General features: G+C 51.7%; 1 protein-coding gene across 29 annotated transcripts in view; it reads left to right on the plus strand.

Annotated features, from left to right (window-relative positions):
- The window catches only part of map2 (microtubule-associated protein 2), a 448598-nt gene that overhangs the window by 212788 nt on the left and 208595 nt on the right, over positions 1 to 27215 (plus strand). For 25 of the 29 annotated variants that reach the window (XM_072480099.1, XM_072480193.1, XM_072480089.1 and 22 more), the window contains one exon: positions 7506 to 7554. Coding sequence is in view for 4 of the 29 variants with exons in the window: in XM_072480193.1 (XP_072336294.1) it covers positions 7506 to 7554 (49 nt within the window). In the remaining 25 variants the exon portion in view is untranslated. Of the gene's footprint in view, positions 1 to 7222; positions 7369 to 7505; positions 7555 to 27215 lie in introns of those variants that run through there. The other 4 variants (XM_072480175.1, XM_072480185.1, XM_072480223.1 and 1 more) reach the window with 3 other exon arrangements.

Raw genomic sequence — 27215 nt, forward strand, 5'->3', positions numbered from 1 at the left:
CTGTGCGACAGCAGCCTCTTCCCGGGCCGCGGAGGCCGGGTGCCCGGATAGCCCCAGGTCTTGCAGGCCCAGACCCATGCCCGATACCGTCGCCACCATTGTCTCCACCGCGGACGCCACCCGTGCGGTGTTGACCTGTGTGGCACCTTCTCACGCCCCTGGGTCCCTGACTGCATCGGATCTATGGGTGGGCGGGGGAACTCCAGGGGACCCGTCCGGGTGACAGGTGTTTGCCGTGGATGGGCTGCCCTCCCACCGTCCAGCCCCTCAGCTGCTCCTACCTCCTCCTGCTGTACCGCAGTGGCTGTGTGGTGCGCACCAGTTAGTGTCCCAGAAGCCGCACCACTAACATGGCTAACCGAGGTGAGTAGCTCTGCGATGGTGGAGGGTGGAGGAGATAGCTGTGATGCAACCTCAGTGTCTTCATCGGACCTGTGGTCGGGGGTCCCCTGGGGTGCCGTGTCCTGTCTGTCCGTCCCCTCCATGTTGGTGTTGTGTTGTGTCCTTTCATATCTGTCTGTCCCCTGTGTGCTGGTGTCCTGTGTGATCGTGTCGTGTCCGTCTGTCCCCTGTGTGCTGGTGTCCTGTGTGGTCGTGTCGTGTCTGTCTGTCCCCTATGTGCTGGTGTCCTGTGTGGTCATGTCGTGTCCGTCTGTCCCCTGTGTGCTGATGTCCTGTGTGGTCGTGTCATGTCTGTCTGCCCCCTGGATGCTGGTGTCCTGTGTGGTCGTGTCGTGACCGTCTGCCCCCTGTGCGCTGGTGTCCTGTGTGGTCATGTCGTGTCCATCTGTCCCCTGTGTGCTGGTGTCCTGTGTGGTCGTGTCGTGTCCGTCTGTCCCCTGTGTGCTGGTGTCCTGTGTGGTCGTGTCGTGTCCGTCTGTCCCCTGTGTGCTGGTGTCCTGTGTGGTTGCGTTGTGTCCGTCTGTCCCCTGTGTGCTGGTGTCGTTGTGTTGTCATTGGACTGGGCCGGGGGGCTATTGTTGGTGCTGCTCTCCCCGTCGCTGCTCGAGTCCCTGTGGGCTGGCCGTCCAGGTGCTGGATGCGGGCGGTGTCCGCCGGGTGCTCCAGGTCGGTCACCGCATGGCCCAGCAACACACAAGACACCATCATGGTTAGGCGGGTGCAGGGAGGTGTGGTTTGTGGTACGGGCTGAGGGGAGAGGGCTGAGGGGAAAGGGCTGAGGGGAAAAGGCTGAGGAGGCCAGGCGGGGGTGGGGGGATCTCACTTGGTGGCGCGCCCCCGATCTCGGCATTGACAATCTCCCGGTCCTCGGGTGCACCGGCTATGTCCAGTGCCCTCTGCTCGTGCACGGTGAGATAGCGTAGGTCAGATTCACCCCCTCCGTTTCGGGCACGTTCCCATTGGTGATGGGCACTCTTCTTGGGGGGCGGAGGAATAACAGCATTGTTAGGCGGTCCACTGCATGCAGTTGGGTCTATGTTGGCATGGGTGCATAGGGCCAAACGTGGCTTGTATGGGTGACTGCAGCCATGTGCCTCCTGGCTGTGGTTGTACCATCCCCCTGGGGAGGGGGTGGGTTTCACACATGTGTGCGGTAGGGGGGGTTGGTGCCCTGGGCACACTGATGGGTACTCACCCTGGCTGCCCTCAGCAGGTCGTGGAGCTTTTTGCGGCACTGCTTGCCAGTCCTGGGTGTCACCGCAGTGGAACTCATGGCCACGCCCACCTTCCTCCACAGACGCCGGGCCACGTTGGCTGGCACCCTCCGGCCGGGTCCGGGGTACAGACGCCCCCTCCTCTCCTCAAGGGCGTCCAGCAGTGTCTCCAGGTCGTGGTGTGTGAACCTGGGCGCTGCTCGGCGTGGCGCCATGGTCCCCCGTCGGCGGCCTCTGCGCTTGCATCACCTATTGTGCGCTGCGGCGCTGCGTCGTTTACGTGGCGCCGGGTCTCCAACACCGCTCCGAGGCCGCGCCCCCATGCTTCCCGCCACGCCCCTGCTAGCCCCCTTGTAGGCCGGAAAATGCCGTCTCGGAACGAGCGCAGGCAGCGAGGTAAAACGTGCCCGTTTTCCCATGCACTGACTCTTTTGAAGAGCGGTCCAGTTAGTCCCACTTTTCTGCTCTTCTCCCATATCTTTGCAGTTTCTTAGCTTTCAAATATCAAGTTCATTTCCATTTGAAAGCTACAACTGAATATCTTTTCACCACACTGTCAGGCATTGCATTTCAAATCCTACAAATAATAGAAGTTTTGTTTTGGTCACCTCTCAGGGTGGGATACACGTGAGAGGGCCAGAGTACTCAATTGCCACAGTGAAAAATACGAAGGGAAATAGGTTCAGAGACACTAATAATCACCAATATTGGGGAGAAGCAAGCAAGTTTTGTACTGCAGATTTACATCAGTTGCTAAGTGTTGCTGACCCTCAGTCACAGAAAATGCAATGTTTTTTTGGTTCTGTGTGAGTGGTGGAAACCCAATTGAAGGGATTTAAATAGTGAAGTGTAGGGTGGGTGGTGCAGGACATGGACCTGGGATACGATAGCACATTCAAGGAGTTTGATGAGGAAAGAAAGACTGCAAATATTGGACAGCTACTGCGTGTCCTTGATACGTATGTCCCTGTCAGGCAGGGAGGAAGTGGTCGAGCGATGGAACCGTGGTTTACTAAAGTAGTTGAATCACTTGTCAAGAGGAAGAAGGAGGCTTATGTAAAGATGAGACATGAAGGTTCAGTTAGGGAGCTTGAGAGTTACAAGTTAGCCAGAAAGGACCTAAAGAGAAAGCTAAGAAGAGCCAGGAGGGGACATGAGAAGTCCTTGACAGGTAGGATCAAGGAAAACCCTAAAGCTTTCTATAGGTATGTCAGGAATAAAAGAATGACTAGGGTAAGAGTAGGGTCAGTCAAGGACAGTAGTAGGAAGTTGTGCGTGGAGTCCGAGGAGATAGGAGAGACCCTAAATGAATATTTTTCGTCAGTATTCACACAGGAAAAAGACAATGTTGTCGAGGAGAATGCTGAGTTACAGGCTACTAGACTAGACGGGATTGAGGTTCATAAGGAGGAGGTGTTAGCAATTCTCGAAAGTGTGAAAATCGATAAGTCCCCTGGGCCGGATGGGATTGATCCTAGGATTCTCTGGGAAGCTAGGGAGGAGATTGCAGAGTCTTTGGCTTTGATCTTTATGTCGTCATTGTCTACAGGAATAGTGCCAGAAGACTGGAGGATAGCAAATGTTGTCCCCTTGTTCAAGAAGGGGAGTAGAGACAACCCCGGTAACTATAGGCCAGTGAGCCTTACTTCTGTTGTGGGCAAAGTCTTGGAAAGGATTATAAGAGATAGGAGTTATAATCATCTAGAAATAAATAATTTGATTAGGGATAGTCAACGCGGTTTTGTGAAGGGTAGGTCATGCCTCACAAACCTTATTGAGTTCTTTGAGAAGCTGACCAAACAGGTGGACAAGGGTAAAGCAGTTGATGTGGTGTTATATGGATTTCAGTAAAGCGTTTGATAAGGTTCCCCACGGTAAGCTACTGCAGAAAATACGGAGGCATGGGATTGAGGGTGATTTAGCGGTTTGGATCAGAAATTGGCTAGCTGTAAGAAGACAGAGGGTTGATGGGAAATGTTCAGCCTGGAGTTCAGTTACTCGTGGTGTACCACAAGGATCTGTTTTGGGGCCACTGCTGTTTGTCATTTTTATAAATGACCTGGAGGAGGACGTAGAAGGATGGGTGAGTAAATTTGCAGATGACACTAAAGTCGGTGGAGTTGTGGACAGTGTGGAAGGATGTTGCAGGTTACAGAGGGACATAGATAAGCTGCAGAGCTGGGCTGAGAAGTGGCAAATGGAGTTTAATGCAGAAAAGTGTGTGGTGATTCGTTTTGGAAGGAGTAACAGGAATACAGAGTACTGGGCTAATGGTAAGATTCTTGGTAGTGTGGCTGAGCAGAGAGATCTCGGTGTCCATGTACATAGATCCCTGAAAGTTGCCACCCAGGTTGAGAGGGTTGTTAAGAAGGCGTACGGTGTGTTAGCTTTTATTGGTAGCGGGATTGAGTTTCGGAGCCATGAGGTCATGTTGCAGCTGTACAAATTCTGGTGCTGCCGCATTTGGAGTATTGCGTGCAGTTCTGGTCGCCGCATTATAGGAAGGATGTGGAAGCATTGGAAAGGGTGCAGAGGAGATTTAACAGGATGTTGCCTGGTATGGTAAGATCTTATGATGAAAGGCTGAGGGACTTGAGGCTGTTTTCGTTAGAGAGAAAAAGGTTAAGAGGTGACTTAATAGAGGCATATAAGATATTCAGAGGATTAGATAGGGTGGACAGTGAGAGCCTTTTTCCTCGGATGGTGATGGCTAGCATGAGGGGACATAGCTTTAAATTGAGGGGAGATAGATATAGGACAGATGTCAGAGGTAGGTTCTTTACTCAACGAGTAGTAAGGGTGTTCATAGTTCATAGAATTTACAGTGCAGAAGGAGGCCATTTGGCCCATCGAGTCTGCACCGGCTCTTGGAAAGAGCACCCTACCCAAGGTCAACACCTCCACCCTATCCCCATAACCCAGTAACCCCACCCAACACTAAGGGCAATTTTGGACACTAAGGGCAATTTAGCATGGCCAATCCATCTAACCTGCACATCTTTGGACTGTGGGAGGAAACCGGAGCACCCGGAGGAAACCCACGCACACACGGGGAGGATGTGCAGACTCCGCATAGACAGTGACCCAAGCTGGAATCGAACCTGGGACCCTGGAGCTGTGAAGCATTTGTGCTATTCCACCCAGAGGGTGTGGAATGCCCTGCCTGCAACAGTAGTGGACTCGCCAACATTGAGGGCATTTAAATGGTCATTGGATAAACATATGGATGATAAAGGAATAGCGTAGATGGGCTTTATATTGATTTCACAGGTCGGCGCTGTCATGATATGCACTCATGCACATAATGAGATACACACAGGCAGTGACGGACACCCAGTACAGCCAATCAGCACACAGGATAGAACACAACCAATCACCAGGCAGAACACTAGAAGGTGGTCTCCCACTATAAAACAAGGAGGCATCAACTCTCTGCCTCTTTCCACTGGGTACAACTGTAGTGACAGTCAGGGTGTATATATATCAGTTAGCACCTTCTACACTTGGCTCAGAGCTAGTCTGGTCTAGTTAGTTATAGTAAGCACGCTGAGATTAGTAGAGTGTCAAACCCACAGCGAACTGTGTGCACTGCTTAACAAGTTCACTAAAGCGTATTGAACAAACACCAAAGTTTGGAGTCTACTTTCAAGTACAACTGCATCCAGTTGCAGTCCATGTTACCCCAGGGTGATTAACACGACAGGCGCAAGATCGAGGGCGAAGGGCCTGTACTGCGCTGAAATGTTCTAATTTCAGCGATAGAGTGAGGTGAGACCACGGGAAACTTCATATTCAAAGACGAGGAAACAGTAGGAGGTTGACGATGTCGATGGTGATAGATAAAGCGGACACAGTGAAATGTAAGATGCGGGTTCTGGAGTTCTGGGTGAGTTCTAGTCTGCATTCAATGAAACATGGAAGACGTTGAGCCATGACGTGTGAAAGATATTTGCGGGTTTTGTGATGCAGCTTGTGCAGGAGCTCAATGTGAACAATATTTCAGAGATGGATGTAAATATTTTTGGCAAAGGATTTTAACTTGAGGTTTGAAGCTGAACTTTTGTGTCAAATAGAGTACAAATACAAAAATCAGAAAAATGGGATAGAAAGGGAGCTTTTAGGGCAAAGAGGGAGTCTGGAACAAACTTTCTGAGAGGGAAGTGGGGGCAGCATCAATCAAAGTATTCAAAGTTGGATTGGATTGCTTTGTGAAAACACAATGTGCAAGGTTACGGAGATAAGGCAGAGAGCGGGGCTAGGTAGAATGCTCTTTAAGAGAGCCAGTGCAGACCTGATGGACCAAACGGACTCCTGAACTGTAGAGCTTCTTCCAATTCTTGCTGCTGGAACTAATGCTCTTTTTAATTTCCAACAGAGTTTATTAAATTTATTAGAAAATATAATTTAGTAAAAATATGAAAAGCCAGCTTGGGGGCAATTTAATGCCAATAATCTCCGATTCATGCACAGGAGTAAGTCCCTCACAAGTAAATGCTTTAGTGCTTGGCCTCATTATGTGCCAAAACCGAAACTGGTGTGATTAAAATCTGCCTTTTCCACCGCACGATATGTACCTCTCTTTTTATTAATTGGACAAACCAAACCCAAAGCCAAATTATCAAAACTTTAATTGTTTTCACAGTATGATGATTCTAATCCTTCATAATCTTAATCATGGAAAATTTGCTTTTTGACCCAACTAAACTTATTTACCCTACATGTTACTTTAAAAAGAGATAATTTCTTTGCCTGATCGCTGATGTTAAATAACTTTTTTAATCTACTTTGTCATACCTGATATAATAAATAACGTGCCATTTTAGCTCTCCTTGATCTCTTGCATATACTGGCAGAAGTAGATTCCTTTCAAATTTCCATAAAATACACTGACCCTGGAATGTAATTGCATAAACAATGAATCTGGATGTTAGTGGAATTGCATGTCTCATTCTCTAATAAAAAATACATCAAATCATTCTAGATCCCCTTAGTATTCTGAAACCTCTGGAAATCTATGACCTACTTTACTGACTGTGGGTAGAAATAGAGATGCTTCATTGACTATTGCCACTTTTAATCTTTAATCAAAACCATCTATTTGTGTCATGTCATCATTTCTTAATAATGTGCCAAATGTGTAGCCAAGTAGTTACTCTGCTGTTTGCAATACTTGAAGTAATTTACTGCTCTCCAAACGATATCTAAAGATCTGATTATTCTTTTGTTTTCTCTCAGACCATGTTGTATAATATTTTTTGTGAAAGTATATAAGTGAAACAAAAAGGATTGAGATCTAAAAAAAACAATTGGGTGTTTTGTTAGCCTGAATTGCTGAGCTTGTATTCCTTGGGTCTCCTGGCATGACATTCTAAAGGATTACGCTTCAATTCAAGGGAAATGCTTCACTGGTTGCAATTAAAATCCTCGTCAGGGAGGGTGCGTTGCCAACTCCTGACATGCTCTTAAACAGATGAGAATGCAGCAGAATCCTTTCTAATTGTCATGACTGTCTAACCGCTGCTTCCTTCTACCACCCCCCACTGTCACCCCACCCGCCTACCCAGCCTTTAATATTTCTGACGTTGCTGAGCTGCTAAAATTGCTGCAAGAACGTTTCCACTTGCAGTAGCATCTGATCCAACAAAATCAATTGGGCTTTTTTGTGCGAGTGTGTGAAGACTGAACCAGGCTACAATAGAATGACTGTGCAGCCATTTAAGACTCCAAATTATGTAGTTCAATGTATCAGTTGGTAAGATTATTAGGAAATGCAATTTCAGAATTAAAAAGACTAGTTAGAATACAAGTATTTTTTAATAAAAGAATCATCTCCAGGCATGATGATGAATTGCATTTTTAGACCGTAACCGACTGATATTTGTTTTTCAGAATACGGTCGATTTTTCAAATTGGAAAACGTGGAAGATCTGCTTGAAAGGTATTCCCTTCAATTCTTTCTGTTTAATGATAATGGAAAGCAACTGTATGCATACTATCTCTGGAATTGATGTAGAGGTTCAGCAGCAGTTGCTCCATTATATTACCTGGGGATAAACACTTGCCCAGTCCGAATGTTGGTCATTCACTATCATTATAAATTAAGTACTATGTATTTGGCAATGAATATGTCTTTTATTGCATTTTCAAATCTGGAAAAGTTTATTCAGAGTGAAGTGAATCTAATCCTCATTACATTATTTTGTCCGTTTCACACACATGCCTGGCTGCAACCAGTGAGAGAGTGAATACTGGGACAATGAAAATGGGGGCACAGCATGGTTAAATGGATATTGTGGGCTGATTACAAAGTTGCTTTCTTTTTCCACCATGTAGATATTCTAAACATCTTGTCAAGCCATAATATTATAATTCAGTTAAGGTGTTGGATTGTAAATGAGTGTTTTCCATTTGTTTTATGTAATTTTTGACCCTGTGGCGTACTGGAAAATTAAGCTAACTTCTATTAGGTTGCTGGCATCAGCAGGGTTTTGTTTCCTCTAATTGCAAAATATTTAACTTTGCATTACTTTCCATGGATCAGTTGAAACCTCTGGTTATCGGTGGGAATGTTTTCCTCTGTAATTTTTAGAAATGTCCTTGCTCGTTTGTGCCAAGTTCTGAGGGCTGTGAGAATTCTCTTCTCTGCCCACTTCCCCTGTTCTTTGTATGTCTTTTGACCTTTTTCCCTCCACGCAATCCGTATTCAAGGTGTCCTCGTACTAAATGTAGTTGGGCCTCTGTCTTGCAGTGCAATGCATGTTCAGGTGAGAACAGAATTGAGATCAGTTCCAATGATCGCCTAATCAGACACTGCTATCATTCCCAGGCTACACTTGTATTTGGAAAATGGCCATATTGGTGAGGTAAAAAGGATAGTTTGAAACTATTACCATTGAGTGATTCAACATTTTTGGGAGAAGGATATAGACTAGTGGGGAGGGGGAAAATTGAATTTTGTGCTGATGAATTTAACTGCATGTAATAAACTGTAGCTTAGAAATTATTGTTAGTACTGTCCGTGGATATTCTAGAACCACGGGATGCAGCCTCCGATTGCGGGGCAGGCTATTTAGGACAAGATGAGGAGGAATGTCTTCACTCAGAGGGCGGTGAACCTTTGAATTCTGTGCTCCAGAGGCTGTAGAGGCTCAGTCATTGTGTATGTTCAAAAGGATGTTCAAGGTTGAGATTGATGGATTTCTATATATTGTTATGGGCCAGGGTTTAGAGAGCCCCAAAGTGTATCATGGAGTTCACCTGACTCACAACTTTAATAGATTGTGGTTATGGGGAGCACACGGGCCTACTGTATAGGTGCGATGCAACAGAGATCCACAGTACTTTTAAATTAATGTTTATTTATGAAACCAGTTAACACTTTATAAACCCACAGTAAACATCTTAACAACTATCAACACCAATAAATCCCCCCAAAGAATACAGTACTCTATAAGTAATTCTTAATCTTTCCTGCAACATCCATAAGACAAAAAAAAGCTTTTTACAGAAAGACATCAGGGGCGTCATTCTCCGATCCCCCAGAGGGTCGGAGAATGGCCGTTGGCCGCCGTGAATCCCGCCCCCGCCGGTTGCCGAAGTCTCCGAAGGGAGAAAAGTCAGCGGGGCGTTAATGTCGCCGCTGCCGCGGAGAATGTCACGGGTCTGCGCAAGGCAGCCGATTTTCGGCTGCCGATATTCTCCCTTCCGGATGGGCTGAAGTCCCGTCGACGTGATGACCGTTCACGTCGACATAAATTAAACCTCCTTTTCATCGGCGTGACCCGGTGCTCCAGGCTCACGCCGACCAACGTGGAGGTGAGTGACGGCCTGGGGGTTGGCTCTGGGCAGGCAATGGCGTGGCCGCAGTGAGGTTGGGGGGGGGTCCGTGCTGGGGTGGAGGTTGGGGGGGGGGGTCCGTGCTGGGGTGGAGGTTGGGGGGGGGTCCGTGCCGGGGTGGAGGTTGGGGTTGGGGGGGGGTCCGTGCTGGGGTGGAGGTTGGGGGGGGGTCCCGTGCTGGGGTGGAGGTTGGGGGGGGGTCCGTGCTGGGGTGGAGGTTGGGGGGGGGGTCCGTGCCGGGGTGGAGGTTGGGGGAGGGTCCGTGCCGAGGAGGGGGATGGGAGGGCAAGTGAGTTGGTCCACCTGGCCAGGTGCCAGCCTCCAACAGTTGGACCCATGCGGTCCCATGCCACCTGGCTGGGGGGAGGAGGGGATATGGGCAATGATGACATGTCGTCGTTCCCCCTCCCCCGCCCCCCCCCCCCCCCCCCCCCCCCCCAACCAGGCCGTCATGTTTTCAGATCATCCAGCGATGTTGGCCGCCGTGGTGGCAGCCGCTCATGTCTATGTTGCCCTGGATGAGGAGGAGGAGGAGGAGCGTGCCAGAGAGGCGGCGCAGGCTGCCGCAGAGGGGCAGGCGGCAGCCGCCCAGGCTGGAGGGACACTTGACCGACCAGGACGAGGAGGGGGAGGAGGACGTCGCGGCCCCACGGCAACGGGAGGCACCCGAGGGCGCCCCGTGTGTACCGGCCCCGGCAGTCATACCAGGCCCTCACGGACCGGGAATGCAGGAGGAGACTCCGGATGAGCCGGGGAAACCGTGGCACACATCTGCCACCTGCTGGCACACCTGTCACTGCGTGGCACTGGCGGGGGGACACCCTCTCCCCATGTCCGTCAAGGTTACGGTGGCCCTGAACATTTATGCAACGGGGTCATTCCAGGCACCGAGTGGGGACCTGTCCGGCATATCGCAGACATCGGTGCAACCGTGCAATCCGGGCAGTGACAGATGCCTATATTGCCATGGCGCACCGCTACATCCGCTTCCCCGTGGACCGGGCCAGCCAAGATGCCCGGGCCGTGGCTTCTCTGCCGTGGCCGGGTTCCCCATGGTCCAGGCGCCGATCGATGGGATGCACGTCGCCGTGCGGCCACCTGCAGATAACAGGGCCGTGTTCACTAATAGGAAGGGGACCTATTCGATGAACGTACAGGTGGTCTGCGACCACCGCATGATGATCCTGCACGTCTGCGCTCGTCACCCAGGCAGTGTACACGACTCATTCGTGTTGTCGCGGTCATCCATCCCCGGCATGTACGAGGGACGCCATCCCCGGCTGAGGGGCTGGTTGCTGGGCGACAGGGGCTACCCATTGCGATCGTGGCTGATGACGCCTATACGGAGGCCATGCAATGAGACGGAGAACCGCTACAATGATGCCCATGTAGCGACAAGGGGAGTGATGCGTTTCAGGTGCCTGGACCTCTCTGGGGGCGCCCTCCAGTATCGGTCAGATAGGGTCGGCCGCATCATTGTGGTGTGCTGCGTCCTGCACAACATAGCCCAGCAGAGGGGCGATGTGCCGCAGGCTGAGGAGGGCGGAGTGGAGGAGCAGCAGGAAGAGGCCCAGTCCTCCCCAGATGAGGGCGATGGGGGCAATGGTCAGGGCAGACGGGGTAGACACAGGCGGGTGGCTGTCCACCGTTACCGGCTGGCCCAGCGGGTACGGGACAGACTGATAGCCGCCCGCTTCACTGACTAGATGGGCGTGGGAATCGGGTAGTATGGCCACAGACCGCACACCAAGGCAACAGCCGACCACCCACACCCCCCACCCATCCACCCACCCAGCACCCTCACCCCCATCCCCCACCCCACCCGCATGCACACCACACCACCACCCCCCCCCCCCCCCCATTGCCGATCCACCTGCGGCACAACTTGCCGGGCTCACACAGTTGCGGGTGGACGCGTGTCTATCGCAGGCCATGGAGGATGATGACAACCCGCCTCCGATGAGCTCCTGGCTCTACATCGTTGGACTATGTCTGACCCATGGCCACAGTACCACCATCCACCCGGACCATCCCTGCATGCGGCTGTGACACTGCAGCGCACGGTCCCGTCCTCTGCCCGGGGGATGTTGATGGCGGCCCAGGGGGAAGGGGGCAGACTCACCTGGGGCTGAGATATGACCACCCCTCACACACAGACTTGCGCTCAACGTACATGACACCCCCGCACACTTTGGACAGAGCACAAAGGCAGCTTCGGTAGGTGTAACATTGACTTTAATAACCAAAGGAGTTCATGCACGTGCCCTAGCCCCTAAAACTCATCTGTGCCCTGCACCCGTGCCAACTTACTCAGTGTCTAATTGTTTGGCCTTACGGGCCCTTTGACTAGGTCTACGTGGTTCCCCAGACGGTACAGCAGAACTGGAGGTGGACTCCTGTGATTCCTGCCCTCTGACACTGGATCCCTTTGGCGGCCGTTTCCTGGGGCGTCCCGGCCTAGATGGGCCAGGCTGCGGCCCGGGCGACTGGGATGGCGAGCTGCCAGCCTGTCCTGCCCGTTGCCCACCCGATGCACCTGGGACAGAAGGGGGGGAGTCCGAGGTGTCGCGGTGTACCGGGACCTCCCCTACAGAGGGAGCCGGGACGGACCACACCACCTCCTCCTCCCTCGGGGTGCCCGATGGCCCCCAGGCCTCTACATGGGTGGGGGATGCGAACGGACTGGCCATCCGACGCCCCCCCGACATCTGGCGCTGCCAGTCCTGGAGGCCCGTGCTGGTATCGACAGGGGTCTGCAGGTTTGCAGCCATGGAGCCCAGGGGGTTGGCAAACCCTGTCTGTGACAGTGCGACGCCGGCTCGCCCATGGCCACTGGCGCCGATGCCCTCAGCGATGGCCTGCTGAGACTGGGCCATGGCCTGCAGAGACTGGGCCATGGCCTGCTGAGACTGGGCCATGGCCTGCAGAGACTGGGCCATGGCCTGCTGAGACTGGGCTATGGCGTTGAGCGCCTCTGCCATCTGGCACTGGCACTGGCTCATGGCCTTCTGTGAGAGGGCAGCCATTTCCTGGGCCACAGACGCCGCCTGCACGGAAGGCCCCAGGTCTCGCAAACCGTTCCCCATGTCTGACACCGTCGCACCCATTGCCTCCACCGCGGACGCCACCCGTGCGGTGTCGGCCTGGGTGGCACGCATGACCGGCACCACTCCCAGCTCCTGGACGCGGGTGGACTCCTCCACCTGCGACCGCAGCCGCCGCAAAGCCGCCCGTCACCCTCTTCGCTCATCTCCGGGTCGGTGGTTGCATCGGATCTATGTGTGGGTGTGGTAACTGCAGGAACCCGGGATCCACCTGGGCGGCAGATGTTCGCTTGGGCTGGGCTGCCCCTCCGACCGCCCGGTCCCCTCTGCTGCCTCCTACTTCCACCTGCTGTACCGGGACGGCTGTGTTGTGCGCACCAGTGAGTGTACAGACGCCTCATCACTAAAGTGCCCAACCGTGGTGAGTGTTTTCTGCGATGGTGGAGGGTGTTGGTGACAGCAGTGGCGTTGTGTCGTCCTCTTCGTCCCACTCTGAGTCCATGGCACTTTGGGGTGGGGGTTCGTCTCCACCCATCCACTCTGAGTCACTGTCCGGTATTTCGCCTTCCTGGGTAGTGCTGTCCCAGGTAGGGGTGTCCTGGGTAGTGGTGTCCTGGGTAGTGGTGTCCTGGCTCGGATGTGACGGGGGCCTGTGGCTGCCCCCTCGTCGCTGGGTGGTCGCTCCCGCACGTGACGGGGGTGTCGTCCTCCCTGTTGCTCCAGGTCTCTCCGTCTCCCGTGGTGTGCGAGGGGCATCCTGCGGGCGTCGCATGCTGGAGGGTCCGGGTCTCTCCGTCTCCCGTGGTCTCGAGGGGCATCCTGCGGGCGTCGCATGCTGGAAGGTCCGGGTCTCTCCGTCTCCCGTGGTCTCCGAGGGGCATCCCTGCGGGCGTCGCATGCTGGAGGGTGCGGGTCTCTCCGTCTCCTGTGGTCTCCGAGGGGCATCCTGCGGGCGTCGCATGCTGGAGGGTGCGGGTCTCTCCGTCTCCTGTGGTCTCCGAGGGGCATCCTGCGGGCGGTCTGCATCTGCGGGGATGGGTGCTTGGACGTTTGGTCCTGCGATACACAATGAAGCATGCATGGTTAGACATCAGGCAGTGATCAGGTGATACGGGAGGGGGATATAGGGGAGGGGGGATATGGGGACGGGCTGTCGGTGGCTCACTCGCTAGTACGCCCCCGACCTCTGCATCAGCAATCTCCCGGTCCTCAGGTCCGCCAGCCAGTTTCCAGGGCCCTTTCCTCGTGTACGGTCAGTGGCCTCTCATCAGCGGGGCCCTCCTCCAGTCCTCACATGCTCCCTATTGTTGTGTGCGCGCTTCTCCTGTGGGGGGGGGGGGGGCAGGGGTAAAAGGCAACAGTGTTAGGCAGGTATATGAATGCACGCCATCGGTTGCGCGTGCATCGCAGAGGTTAAGGTTAGGGCTGGATTCCCTTGGGGATATGGGGGAGGGGGGGATATGGGGGAGGGGGGATATGGGGAGGGGGGGATATGGGGGAGGGGGGATATGGGGGAGGGGGGATATGGGGGATATGGGGAGGGGGGATATGGGGGGAGGGGGGATATGGGGATATGTGGGAGGGGGATATGGGGGAGGGGGGATATGGGGGAGGGGGGATATGGGGGAGGGGGGATATGGGGGAGGAGGGGGATATGAGGGAGGGGGGATATGGGGGAGGGCGGGATATGGGGAGGGGGGATATTGGGGAGGCTCACCCTGCCTGCTCTGACGAGGTCGTTCACCTTCTTGTGGCACTGGTGCCTGTCCGTGGTGTCAGGGCCACAGCGGTGACGGCCTCTGCCACTTCCCTCCACAGACGCCGCTGTGGCGTGGGGCAACTCTGCGGCCGTGCCCGGGATACAGGGCGTCCCTCCTCTGCTCCACCGCGTCCAGGAGCGCCTCCACATCGCGTGACTCGAACCTCGGGGCTGAGCGACGGCCAGCCATCCAGTCGGGTGTTGCGGTCGGGTGTTCCGGTCGGGTGGGGGGGAGCAGCGCGGCCTTATGAGCCGTCACGCGTGCAGCGCGTATGACGCTGCACGGCGTGAACCACTGCGCAAGCGCAGATCCCGTTACGTCGCTGCTAGCCCATTTCGGGCCGGAGACTATCGACCCATTTTTCCGACGTGACGCAAGTCGGATTTGCGCCGTTTTTTGCGCCGATCGGCGGACTTTCTGCCGATAACGGAGAATTTCGCCCCAGGTTTAAACTTCTCTATAGAAACAAGTATTATTTTCAAATCACCAAAAGATCTGTGGACAGCTTTTAGATTGTAGAGAGATTGACTTATACACCTTCTTGCTGTGACTGCAGCTATCCAGCTCTCAAAACAAAACTTAAACACACCCTGTAGCTGCTAGTCCAAAGCAAAAGTAAAAGCAGACGGCCTACCTCCACCCACTCTCTGACATCACTGCAGCCACCCGATAAACACCCATTTCTTAAAGGTACTCTCACATGTCAATATTAAAAACATCAGGTATGGGCATAGTGAGCAGGAAAACAGTATTGAAGTAGAAGATATGGTGATCTCACCGAATGGAGGAGCAGGCTCGAAGGGCTGAATGGCCTGCTTCTACTTCTTAAGTTCGTCTGTACATTCTTAAGAAATTCTTCTATTTTCGTTTTTAACGCATGCATCTTAACCTACTGAAGATTCACATTAAAAAGTGATTGTATAAATTTTGCGCAAGCATGTTGTGTTTGACCACTAATATTGGCAACCTAATTTTTAAACTTACTGTTGATCCAGTCAGCCCCTTTACCAAAAATGTTGTCATCATGTTCATGATGTTCTTATAGCAAACCTAGCACATGTAGAAGTGTTTCTTAATTTCACTTTTGAAAGGTTTGGCTCCTGCTGTGTCCCCATCTCGGATCAGTACTGTGCCGGGGGTCGGAGTGTACCAGCTCTCCTTCCCTCTCGTGCCATAAACAAATGCCTATTTGGATAGGACTGTGCTTGCGGTATTATGTAGCCACCCCAACAAAGGCCCGAAGTTCAACCGGGACGGTGGAAGTTACCTCCTGTTGAAGACAGGAGGGGTGGGGGGGCAGACAGGCAGGCAATGTGGAAGGAGGGCTGTGCACGGAATGGGGGTGGGAGTTGGTTAGGGTTGGGAGACAGGGCTACTAATGGCAGGCTGAGGGGACAAGGAGGTGAATGAAGAAGATAAACAATGGAAGGCAGTGGGAAGACTGAGGAGAGGGAATCTGGACCCCAACAAGGCTGCATGCAAACAAGGGTTGCGGGGGGGGTGGTCAAAGGAATACCACATCATTTACCGAAAGGGGATGGGATGAAGACTCTAGGGGCAGTAGGTAGAGGTCCAAGGGGACATGGATGCCTTGCAGGTGATGGGCCCGGGAAGGGATGGGGGCAGTACTTGAATTGAGGAACAGACTTCTTCTTGAACCGTTTTCCTTTGAGTTGCTAACATCCTGCATGGTCTGATGAAGACAGATGGGTTGGAGAAAGTGATGAACTGGTATTTAAATAAGATGCTAGGACCTTCAAGCCCACCACCAGTCGAATCAAATCTGCCAGCCCACCAGGTGACTCCGAGGGGAACTTGCCTGTGTATATTTGATGAGGTTCCAAGTGCAGAATCTGACATGGGTGCGAGACAGCGTGCAGGACGGGAGCAGGTTTAATCTGGGAATTCCCAAGCCAACTCCCGTGCTTGCAGGCGAACCACCTGACTGAACGGTTCCATTGTTCAATGACAATGCACAGAATGTGATCACGGCATAAAAACGGAAATTGTGGCCCAAGTTGGAGAAACAGGCCCGAAAGAATAAACAAATTTAATACTAAAGGGTGTTAAGCGGGGTGCCTTAAAGAGAGAACATACTGTATTGTCCCATGAGGGAAAACATTATCTCAGCATATACCCCATCAAGCTCTTTTTTATTGCTGAAAAAATTCCTGGCCACCCCAGAAGCACCCCGGCCAGCGGCATGGCTCTCGGCAGAGTATGACGGTGCTGGGCACAGTCTGCACGCCCTCTCTCTCTCTCCACAGCCGCCACGCCAGGCTCACGACCGCTGAGACTGCGCCTTTGGGAACTCGGCCCTTCGGAGGCGGAGCATCGCGGGTGAACCTGTTAATGATATTCAAACGGGGTTGCGACTGCCCATGGCTCGATGTCGCTGATTTGGAGGGGGCAGAGCATTGAGACCAGCCGTCAAACCGGCGCCTGCTGCGATTTTGCCGACGGGAGCCATTCTTCGCCCGATCGCCAGTCCCGATTTCAGCAAAGGGCAACGGAGAATCCCGCCCCATATCTTTTCGCAAAGACGGGTGGCAGGCCAGGAGATTAGAAAGAATGTATAGAACAGCAAAAAATGACGAAGATTATTAAAGGGGGAAATATTGGGGTACGAGAGAAAATAGCTGGAAATATAAAGACGGATAGTAAGAGTTTTCATAGATATTTAAATAAGAAAAGAGTTAACAAAGTGAGCGTTGGTAAAGTGGGAGATTGATAAGGAAATGTAGGGAGCTGGAGGATGAATTGAATCGGTTGTATCTGTCTTCGCTATGGAGGATACATGCAATCTCCCAGAAACAGCTGTAAATCAGGAAATGGAAGAGAGGGAGGAACGCGGAAAAATTACAATCGCCAGGGAAGTGATATTGAGCAAATTATTGGGTCTACGGGCTGACAAATTCCCTGGTTAGGCTAGTATTCACTGGAGTTTAGAAGAGTAAGAGGCGACATGGTTGAAACCTTTAAGATCCTGAGGGGTCTTGACAGAGTGGATGTGGAGCGGAAGGGTGGAATTTTCCAGCTCCCCCATGGAGTATTTTCCGGCATCAGAGGTGGCCGGCAGCAGCTGGCAGCGAGATCTTCCATTCCTGCCGATGTCTGTGGGGCTTTGCATGCCGCTCACCCTCCAGTGCCCGGGAATGTGTGTGTGTGTGGGGGGGGGGGGGGGGGGGGGGGGGGGGCAGGCACCATCGACAGGACCAGAAGATCCCAGCGGTGGGCAGTGCTGGAGAATTTCAGCCAAGGTTCCCGCTTGTGGGAGAATGTATAACAAAAGGTCACTGTTTTAAAAAAATAGGGCCACTCATGTAAGACAGAGATGAGGTTATTGAGGCAGGCAGGAATGTGGAGCTGAGGTTACAATCTGATCGGCCATGATCTTATTGAATGGTAGAGTAGGTCCAAAGGATCAAGAGGACTACTCCTCCTAATTTGTATGTTCGTAAGTGCGTATTCATTGTTCTATGTCCCTGAATATATTAGTTAGTACAATATAATTGACAGTGGGTCTGGTGGTTTGAGATTGATAAATATTTCACTCTGCAGTTCAAGATCAATGGCAACGTTTAGTTATGATTGTGTTTGAGTTGAAGGATTGTTTACTGGAGTTAGTGAAATACAATGCTGCAAGGTAATGTTGAATGGTCATGACAGACATCTTTTTCAGCACAGTTATAGCAGTGAATTATGGAGAAACCGAACAAGAGTATCCTTCATATTTTTTCTCAGCCTATTTGCCTGTTAAAATTACATTTAGTTTTTTTACCTTGATACTGTTCCTGATTTTCAAAATGTGTTTGAATAAGATTCCATCGTCATTAAATGCCCACTGGTATAAGAACAGAAAAAGCTGGCAAAATTGTGGAGAGAGAAAGAGAGTTAACATTTTGAGTCTGTATGACTCCTTCAGAGATGGAGAGAAACATGATGGATTTTATGGTGTTTAACAGGAGTAGAGGAGGTGGAGCAAAATAGAAGGTCAGTGTTAGGTGGGAGCTATGGGAGATTTGACAAATAGGTCATGGACACGATACAAAGAGCGTGTTAATGGTATTCCTAAAGACCAAAGAGGGTGCTGATACTGGCATAAAGGTACAATGACAGATTATATGGTCAGAACACTGTGAAAACAAAACTTCAGAACAAGTGACAGATGACAGGAATATAGGAACCTAGGAATTAGGAGCCGAAGTAGGCAATTCAGCCCTTCAAGCCTGCGCAGCAGTCAATCAGATCTTGGCTGCTCTTTTCTCGGTCTCAAATCCACCTCCCCACCTGTTGCTCATTTCCCTTTAACCCTTTTTAAAATCAGAAATATATCTATCTCCTTCTTGAAATAATTGAATGACTCAGATTCCATCGCGCTATGGGGTAGCGAGTTCTACAAATTCACCACCCTCTGCAAGAAGTAGTTCCTCCTCATCTCAGTTCTAAATCTACCGCCTCGCAACCTATATCTGTGACCACTCATTCTAGATTTCCCCACAAGTGGGAACATTTGGTCTACATTTACTTTATCAATCCCATTGAGTTTTTTATATACCTCGATTAGCTCCACTCTCATCCTTCTAAACTCCAGCAAGTATAAGGCCAGATTGTTTAAACTCTCCACATAAATCAACCCTTTCATCCCTGGAATTAATCTGGTGAACTTCCTCTGAACTGCCTCCAATGCCACCACATCCTTCCTCAAATAAGGAGAACAAAACTGGATACAATACTCCAGATATGGGGCGAAATTCTCCGAAATCGGCGCGATGTCCGCCGACCGGCGCCAAAAACGGCGAAAATCAGTCCGGCATCGCGCCGCCCCAAAGGTGCGGAATCCTCCGCATCTTGAGCGGCTGAGCCCTAACCTTGAGGGGCTAGGCCCGCGCCGGACTGATTTCCGCCCCACCAGCTGGCGGGAAAGGCCTTTGATGCCTCGCCAGCTGGCGCGGAAATGACATTGCCGGGGGGGCGCATGCGCGGAGCGTCAGCGGCCGCTCACGGCATCCCCCCGCATGCGCAGTGGAGGGGTTCTCTTCCGCCTCCGCCATGGTGGAGACCGTGGCGAAGGCTGAAGGAAAAGATTGCCTCCACGGCACAGGCCCGCCCGCGGATCGGTGGGCCCCGATCGCGGGCCAGGCCACCGTGAGGGCACCCCCTGGGGTCAGATCGCCCCACCCGCCCCCCAGGACCCCGGAGCCCACCCGCACCGCCTTGTCCCGCCAGTAAGAGAGGTGGTTTAATCCACGCCGGCGGGACAGGCATTCTAGCAGCGGGACTTCGGGCCATCCGGGCCGGGGAATCGCCGGGGGGGGGGGGGGGGGGCGCCAACCGGCACGGCGCGTTTTCCCGCCGCCGCCGAATATCCAGTGCCGGAGAATTCGGCAACCAGCGGGGGCGGGATTCACGCCAGCCCCCGGCAATTCTCCGACCCGGCGGGGGGTCGGAGAATCCCGCCCATGGTCTCACTAACTCCCTATACAATTGCAACAACACTTGTTTACTTTTATACTCCAGTCCTTCTGTAATAAACGCTTACATTCCATTTGCCTTTTTTATTACATGCTGTACCTGCAGACTGACTTTCTGCGATTCATGAACAAAGACACCCAGATCCCTCAGCCCAGGCACATCTTTAATCTGCTTTCCATTTAGACAATAATTTGCCTTTCTATTTTTTCGGCCAAAATGGTTGTAGGGGTGGGGATTTTGGGGTAAAATTGTATTAAAAAGGGGGACCAAGATGGAAGACAGGGTTCATGGTCTCAAGTTGTTGAACTCCGTGTTAATCCCAGGAGCTGTAAAGCGCCGAATCGGAAGGCGAGGTGCTGCTCCTCCAGTTTGTGTTGGGTTTAATTGGAACATTGCAGCAGGCCAAGGGTGGCCATGAGAACAAGATGGTGAATTGAAACGACAAGCAACAAGAGAGTCAGGGTCATGCTTGCGGACTGAGCGAAGGTGTTCCGCAAAATTATCACCCAGTCTGCGCTTAGTCTCCTCAGTATGGAGGAGACACCGGATTGGGAGCAGCGCATGCAGTAGAGCAAATTGAAGGAGGTGCAAGTGATATAGCTTCACCTGAAAGGAGTATTTGGGCCTTGGACGACGAAGAGAGACAAGGTAATGGGGCAGGTATTGCACCTTCTACGATTGGATGGGAAGGTGCCATGAGAAAGGGATGAGGAGCTGAGGGGAGATGAAGGAGGGGACCAGGGTCTCTCTCTCCACAGATGCTGCCACTACTTGAGTTTTTCCAGCACTCTCTGTTTTTATTTCAAATCTCCAGCATCCGCAGTATTTTGCTTTTATTTAATTGCCTACTGGTATTTAGCTAAAGAGTCAGCTTGTGTTTCACAATCTTTTCCATAAAAGGGTGGGGAATCTTTATGGCGGAACCAGTCCTATCTTTGCAAATTCTGCACTTCCACCTCTTCTGGGATTGGGGGTGTGGAGGAAGAGGAGAGTGCAGTCAGAGGACCATTTGGTTAATTTTTACCCCCTCTCGCCTCCTAGGGAGGTAATTTGTATTACCAAGAGGAAGATGTTACCCAGGCTATGGAGACAGATGAGGAAACTCTGTCCCTCGAAGATTTCAAGGTTAACGAGGAGGAACTATTGAATAGACTGTTGGTACTCAAAGTTGACAAGACCGAGATTAGATGAAACACATCTATAGATATAGAAGGAAGTGAGAATGGAAATTGCAGGAGTGCCAGCCACAATCTCCTAGTCTTCTCTAGATGTGGTGGCAGAGGACTGGAATATTACAAATGTCACTCCCTTGCTCAAAAAAGGTTGTAAGGATTTAGCACTTGAACTGTGGCGCTGTGGACCCGGGTTCGAATCCCAGCCCTGGATCACTGCCTGTGTGGAGTTTGCACATTCTCCCCGTGTTTGCATGGGTTTCACCCCCACAACCCAAAGATGTGCAGATTAGGTGGATTGGCCATGCCAAATTGCCCCTTAATTGGAAAAAAAAATAATTGGGTACTCTAAATTTATTTTAAAAAAAGATAGCCCCAGCAATTATAGACCAGTCAGTATAGCATCAGTGGTGGGCAAACTTCCAGAAACAATTACTCAGGATAGAATTAGTAGTCACCTGGACAAATATGGGTCGACTAGGAAGAGCCAGCATGGATTTCTAAAAGGGAAATTGTATTTAACTAACTTATTGGAGTTGTTTGAAGATGTAACCAAGAGGGTTGATGAGGGTAATGTTGTTGATGTGGTGTACTTAGACTTTCAAAAGGCGTTCAATACAGTGACAAACAACAGACCTATGACAAAAGTTACAGCTCATGGAATAAAAGGGACAGTAGCAACATAGATAAAAAATTGGCTGAATAATAGAAAGCAGAGTGTAATGGTCAATGGAAGGTTTTTGTAGTGTTCTCCAGGGAACAGTGGGCTGAATGGCCTCTTTCTGTGCTGAAATGATTCAGATTATGATTGTGATATGAAAAATCGTGATATGGAAACTCAGAGAAATTCTGCAAATTGGAAAGTGTTCCGTTGGTTATATGTTTGAAACTATTTAAAAACGCAAGCTGCTTATTGACCCTCCCCCCACCTCGGGTCATCTGTCACTTGTTCTTGTTCTGAAGTTTTGCTTTTGCAGAGCACTAACTCTTGTTTTGCTGTTAGTATATTCTGCTAAATTACTTTTATGCCACTATCAGCATCATCTTTAGTCTTTAACAATACCATTAACACTCCCTTTGTCTTGTGCCCATGATAGCTTTGGCAAATCTCTGCAATGCCATCTTTAGAAGCTGTAAAAAAAAGTGCATTTCAGTGGTAACATGTCATGAGGCTCTGCCCCTTTCATTATTGAAATATGTTTTTTTTCAATTATCAACTCGCTGCATATTTGCAATTAGAACTGAGACAGATCAAACGGCTTAAAAATGCAAAACCACATTCCAAAGTGATGGTGAAAAACAAACAAATCACCATCAAAGGAGCGTGAAGAGAGAGACATTTCCTCTGATCAAAACACCCATCGAAATTCATAACTCTTCTGAGGAAGAGACATTAAAATGTAAAGTACTGTTTATTGAAACAATGGCTGCCATAGACAGACACTGCCAAACCCCTTGGAAATACACAAATAGTGAAGCATTTCAAGACAAGGCTGTCCAGTCACTTGAGAGAAATTGCATGTAACCCAAACGGTGTTCAGAAAGTCTTTAGCAGAGGAAATTGGCTGAAGGCTGTTCTGTCTCCCTCTCTCTGTTTCGGAATAAATGGGATGCCCAGTTTGAGAAACTGACTATACCAGAAAACTCCTGTCTCAGTCAGTGAAGTTTGAAACTTGTATTTTATAATCTACACTAGAGAAGTGTGTGAGAGAATGCAGAAAGGACAGCTTGGGCGAAATTCTCCGGTATCGGCGCGATGTCCGCCGACTGGCGTCCAAAATTGCGCAAATCAGTCGGGCATCGCGCCGCCCCAAAGGTGCGGAATGCTCCGCATCTTTGGGGGCCGAGCCCCGACCTTAAGAGGCTAGGCCGGTGCCGGACGAATTTCCGCCCCGCCAGCTGGCGGAAAAGGCCTTTGGTGCCCCGCCAGCTGGCGCGTAAATGACATCTCCGGGCGGCGCATGCGTGGGAGCGTCAGCGGCCGCTCACGGCATTCCCGCGCATGCGCAGTGGAGAGCGTCTCTTCTGCCTCCGCCATGGTGGAGACCGTGGCAAAGACGGAAGGGAAAGAGTGCTCCCACGGCACAGGCCCGCCCGCGGATCGGTGGGCCCCGATCGCGGGCCAGGCCACCGTGGGGGCACCCCCCGGGGCCAGATCGCCCCGCCCCCCCCCCCCTCAGGACCCCAGAGCCCGCCTGCGCCACCTTGTCCCGCCGGTAAGGTAGGTGGTTTAATTTACGCCGGCGGGACAGGCATTTTAGCGGCGGGACTTCGGCCCATCCGGGCCGGAGAATCATGGGGGGGGCCCCGCCAACCGGCGCAGCGCGATTCCCGCCCCCGCCGAATATCCGGTGGTGGAGAATTCGGCAACCATTCGGGATTCACGCCAGCCCCCGGCGATTCTCCGACCCGGCGGGGGGGTCGGAGAATCTCGCCCCTTGGCCGGGATTCTCCGAGCAGACACCAGTGTTGTAGCTGTACTGGAACAGCTTAGCTAGGGCTGCGGCAAGTTCTGGAGCACAAGTCTTCAGCACTATTGCCGGGATATTGTCAGGGCCCATAGCCTTTTCAGTATCCAATGCCTTCAGCTGTTTCATGATATCATGTGGAGTGAATCATATTGGCTGAAGACTAACATCTGTGATGCTGGGATCTCCGGAGGAGACCGAGATGGATCATCCACTCGGCACTTCCGGCTGAGGATTGTTGTGAATGCCTCAGCCTTGTCTTTTGCACATATCTGCTAGGCTCCTCCATCATTGAGGATGGGGATAATTGTGGAGCCTCCTACTCCAGTGAGTTATTTAATTTTCCACAACCATTCATAACTGGATGTGGCAATACGGCTGGGCATAGATCTGATGCGTTTGTTGTGGAAGCCTATCCCATTTATAATGGTGGTAATGGTACACAACACGATGGAGCGTATCTCAATGTGAAGACGGGACTTTGTCTCCACAAGGACTCTGTGGTGGTCACTTCCAGTGAAACTATCATGGACAGATGCATCTTAGTAGGCAGATTGGTGAGGATGAGCTCAAGTATCTTTTTCCTTCTTGTTGTTTCCCTCACCACCTGCTGCAGTCCCAGCCTAGCAGCTATGTTCTTTAGGACCCAACCAGCTCGGTGCTTGGTGATGGACTTCGAAGTCACCCACCCAGAGCATATTCTGCGCTCTTGCCACCCTCAGTGCTTCCTTCAAGTGGTGTTTAACATTGTTGGCCGGTACCTGGTAATCAGCAGATTTCCTTGCCCATGTTTAACCTGAAGCCATGAGACTTCATGGGATCCAGAGTTCATGTTCAGGACTCCGAGGGCAACTGCCTCCCGACTGTATACCACTGTGCCGCCGCCACCTCTGCTGGGTCTGTCCTGCTGGTGAGACAGGACATACCCAGGAATGGTGATGGTGGTGCCTGGGACATTGTCTGTAAGGTATGATTCTGTGAGCATGGCTCTGTTAGGCTGTTGCTTGACTAGTCTGTGAGACAGCATTCCCAAATTTGGCACAAGCCCCCAGATGTTAGGAGGACTTTGCAGGATCAGCAGGGCAGGGTTTGCCGTTGTCATTTCCAGTGCCTAGTTTGATGCCGGGTTGTCCTTCTGTTTCATTCCTTTTTTATGTTTTCTGGCAGTTGTAAACAATTGAGTGTCTCGCTAGGCCATTTCAGGGGGCATCAAGAGTCAACCACGTTGCTGTGGGTCTGGAGTCACATGTAGGCCGGACCAGGTAAGTATGGCAGGTTTCCTTCCCTGAGGGACATTTGTGAACCAGATTGGGTTTTAAGACTGATAACAATGGTTTCATGGTCATCATTAGACTTTTAATTCCAGATATTTTATTGAGTTTAAATTCCATCACCTGTCGTGGTTGGATTTAAACTTAGTCCACAGATCATTACCCTGGGTCTCTAGATTACTAGTCCAGCGACAATACCACTATGCCACCGCCTCCCCATGAGATGTGGTATTAATCAGCCTAACTTTTCCAGGGTAAGTATACACGCAAGTACCACCAATCTGGCCCAAACTCTGACCCTGAGTTCAGTGTCAGAGACTTTTGTAGAGGAAATCAGCCTATCGGAAGTCTATACTTCACAGACAATTTCAACACGTGTGCATCAGGACGTCTACAGGGTCCTGACGTACCACTCCCAACTTAGGATCCAGATACCGAAATATTTGGGCCAAAATGCTGTGACTAAAAATTGTGTTAAGGTCAACATTAAACCAACTGTATTCCACTTGTTTCCTGGTATGCCAACATAAAATATCTGATTTACAACAACTTGGATTTCTGTAATGTTCTTTAAGGGGCTGGATTCTCCGCCGGCGAGATGCTCCATTTTGCCGGCGGCCGGGGGGTTTCCCGTCGCTGTGGGGCTGCCCCACAATGGGAAACCCCATTGACCAGCCAGCATAACAGAGCATCCCGTCGCGGGGTGAAACAGAAATGCGGCGGGGTAGAGAATCCAGCCCCTAAGATTTTTCGTGTCAGGGAGAGAAGTGGGGCGGGATTCTCTCAGCCCAGGGTCGGGCTGGAGAATTACTGCGACCGGCGCGAATCGCACCATGACGCCGGGGCGCGATTCTCCGGGAGCGGAGAATTGGCGCCGGTTGGGGGCCGCTCCACAGGGGCCCCCCCGGTGATTCTCGGCCCGAGATGGGCCGAGCGGACGTAACAGAAAACCCGAGTCCCGCGGGCGCCGTTCTAACCTGCTCTTAGCCGGTGGGACCTTGGCGTGGAAGGGTCCGGGGGTGGCCTGTGGGAGGGGAGCGGGGGGGGGGGGGGGGAGGTGCCTCCGTTGTGGCATGGCCCACGATCTGGACCCACCGATCGGCGGGCCAGCCTCTCGGGCTGGGGGCCTCCTTTCCTCCGCGCCGGTCCCTTTAGCCCTAAGCCATGTTGCATCGGGGCCGGCGCGGAGATGGGAGCCACTGCGCATGTGCGCATTGGCGCCGGTCCCACTGCGCATGCGCAGATCTTACGACGCCCAGTTGACGCCGGGATCAGCAGCTGGAACGGCGAGGGTCGCTCCAGTGCCGTGCTGGCCCCCTGTAGGGGCAAGAATTGCTGATCCTGAAGCTAAGTGTTGACACCGTCGTAAACGCCGTCGCGTTTCTCGACGGTGTCAACACTTAGCTTCAGGATCAGAGAATCCCACCCATGGTTTTGAGTATTAAATCCAATGAAGAATTTAAGAGAAAAGTTTTACTCCGCGTGTGACACTTACTGCCATGTGGAATAGGTAACATAAATAGCACAGATGCATCAAAGGGGAAGCGAGATAAGGGAGAAAGAAAGGGTTTTTTTTCAAATTGAAGTTTACAAATCCTCTTTCTTTAAAATTTAAAGTACCCGATTCTTTTTTTTTTCCAATTAAGGGGCAATTTCGCATGGCAAATCCACCTACCCTGCACATCTTTGGGCTGTGAGGGTGAGACCCACGCAGACATGTGGAGAATATAAAAACTCCACACGGAGAGTGACCCGGGGCGGGATCGAACCAGAGTCCTCAGCGGTGTGAGGCAGCAGTTCTAACCACTGAGCCACCGTGCCGCCAGAAAGGAAAAGTTATGATTAACACGGGTGTCAAGCGTCATGGCATGTAGGCAGAAACATGAAGTTGAGGACACATTCAGATCAGCCATGATCTTGTTCAATGGCAAACTAGATTCAAGGGGTCAACTGGTTTTGCTAACTTAATCAAATCTTTTGAGGAACTAACAAGGAGGATTGATGAGGGTAGTGAAGTGGATTTTATCCACATGGATTTCAGCAAGGTGTTTGACAAGGTCCAACAGGTTCTTTAGGTTACGGTACAAACAAGTTCTTTAGATTCTGATTTGCAATGTGTGTAGAATATTATACAATTTTGCCTTGTTTTAAATCTGCTTTCTCCCTTATGAATGTACCAATGAAAAATAATGAATCTGCATGCTTGTTGGAGAAAGCTTGGGTGGGATTCTCCGACACCCCACCGGGTCGGAGAATCACCGGGGGGCGGCGTGAACCCCACCTCCGCCGGCTGCCGAATTCTCCAGCGCCAGAGATTTGGCGGCGGCGGGAATTGTGCCGCTCCAGTCGGCGGGCTCCCCCTGGCGATTCTCCGGCCCGCAACGGGCCGAATGCCTGCCCGTTCTATGCAGGTCCCACCGGCATAAATTGGAGTTGGTCCCTTACCGGCGGGACCTGGCGGTGCGGGCGGGCTCCGGGGTCCTCGGGGGGGATGCGGGGCGATCTGGCCCCAGGGGGTGCCCCAAGGTGGCCTGGCCCGCGATCGGGGCCCACCGATCCGCGGGCGGGCATGT

Source organism: Scyliorhinus torazame, chromosome 2 (assembly GCF_047496885.1).
Source record: "Scyliorhinus torazame isolate Kashiwa2021f chromosome 2, sScyTor2.1, whole genome shotgun sequence".
Taxonomy (NCBI): Eukaryota; Metazoa; Chordata; class Chondrichthyes; order Carcharhiniformes; family Scyliorhinidae; genus Scyliorhinus; species Scyliorhinus torazame.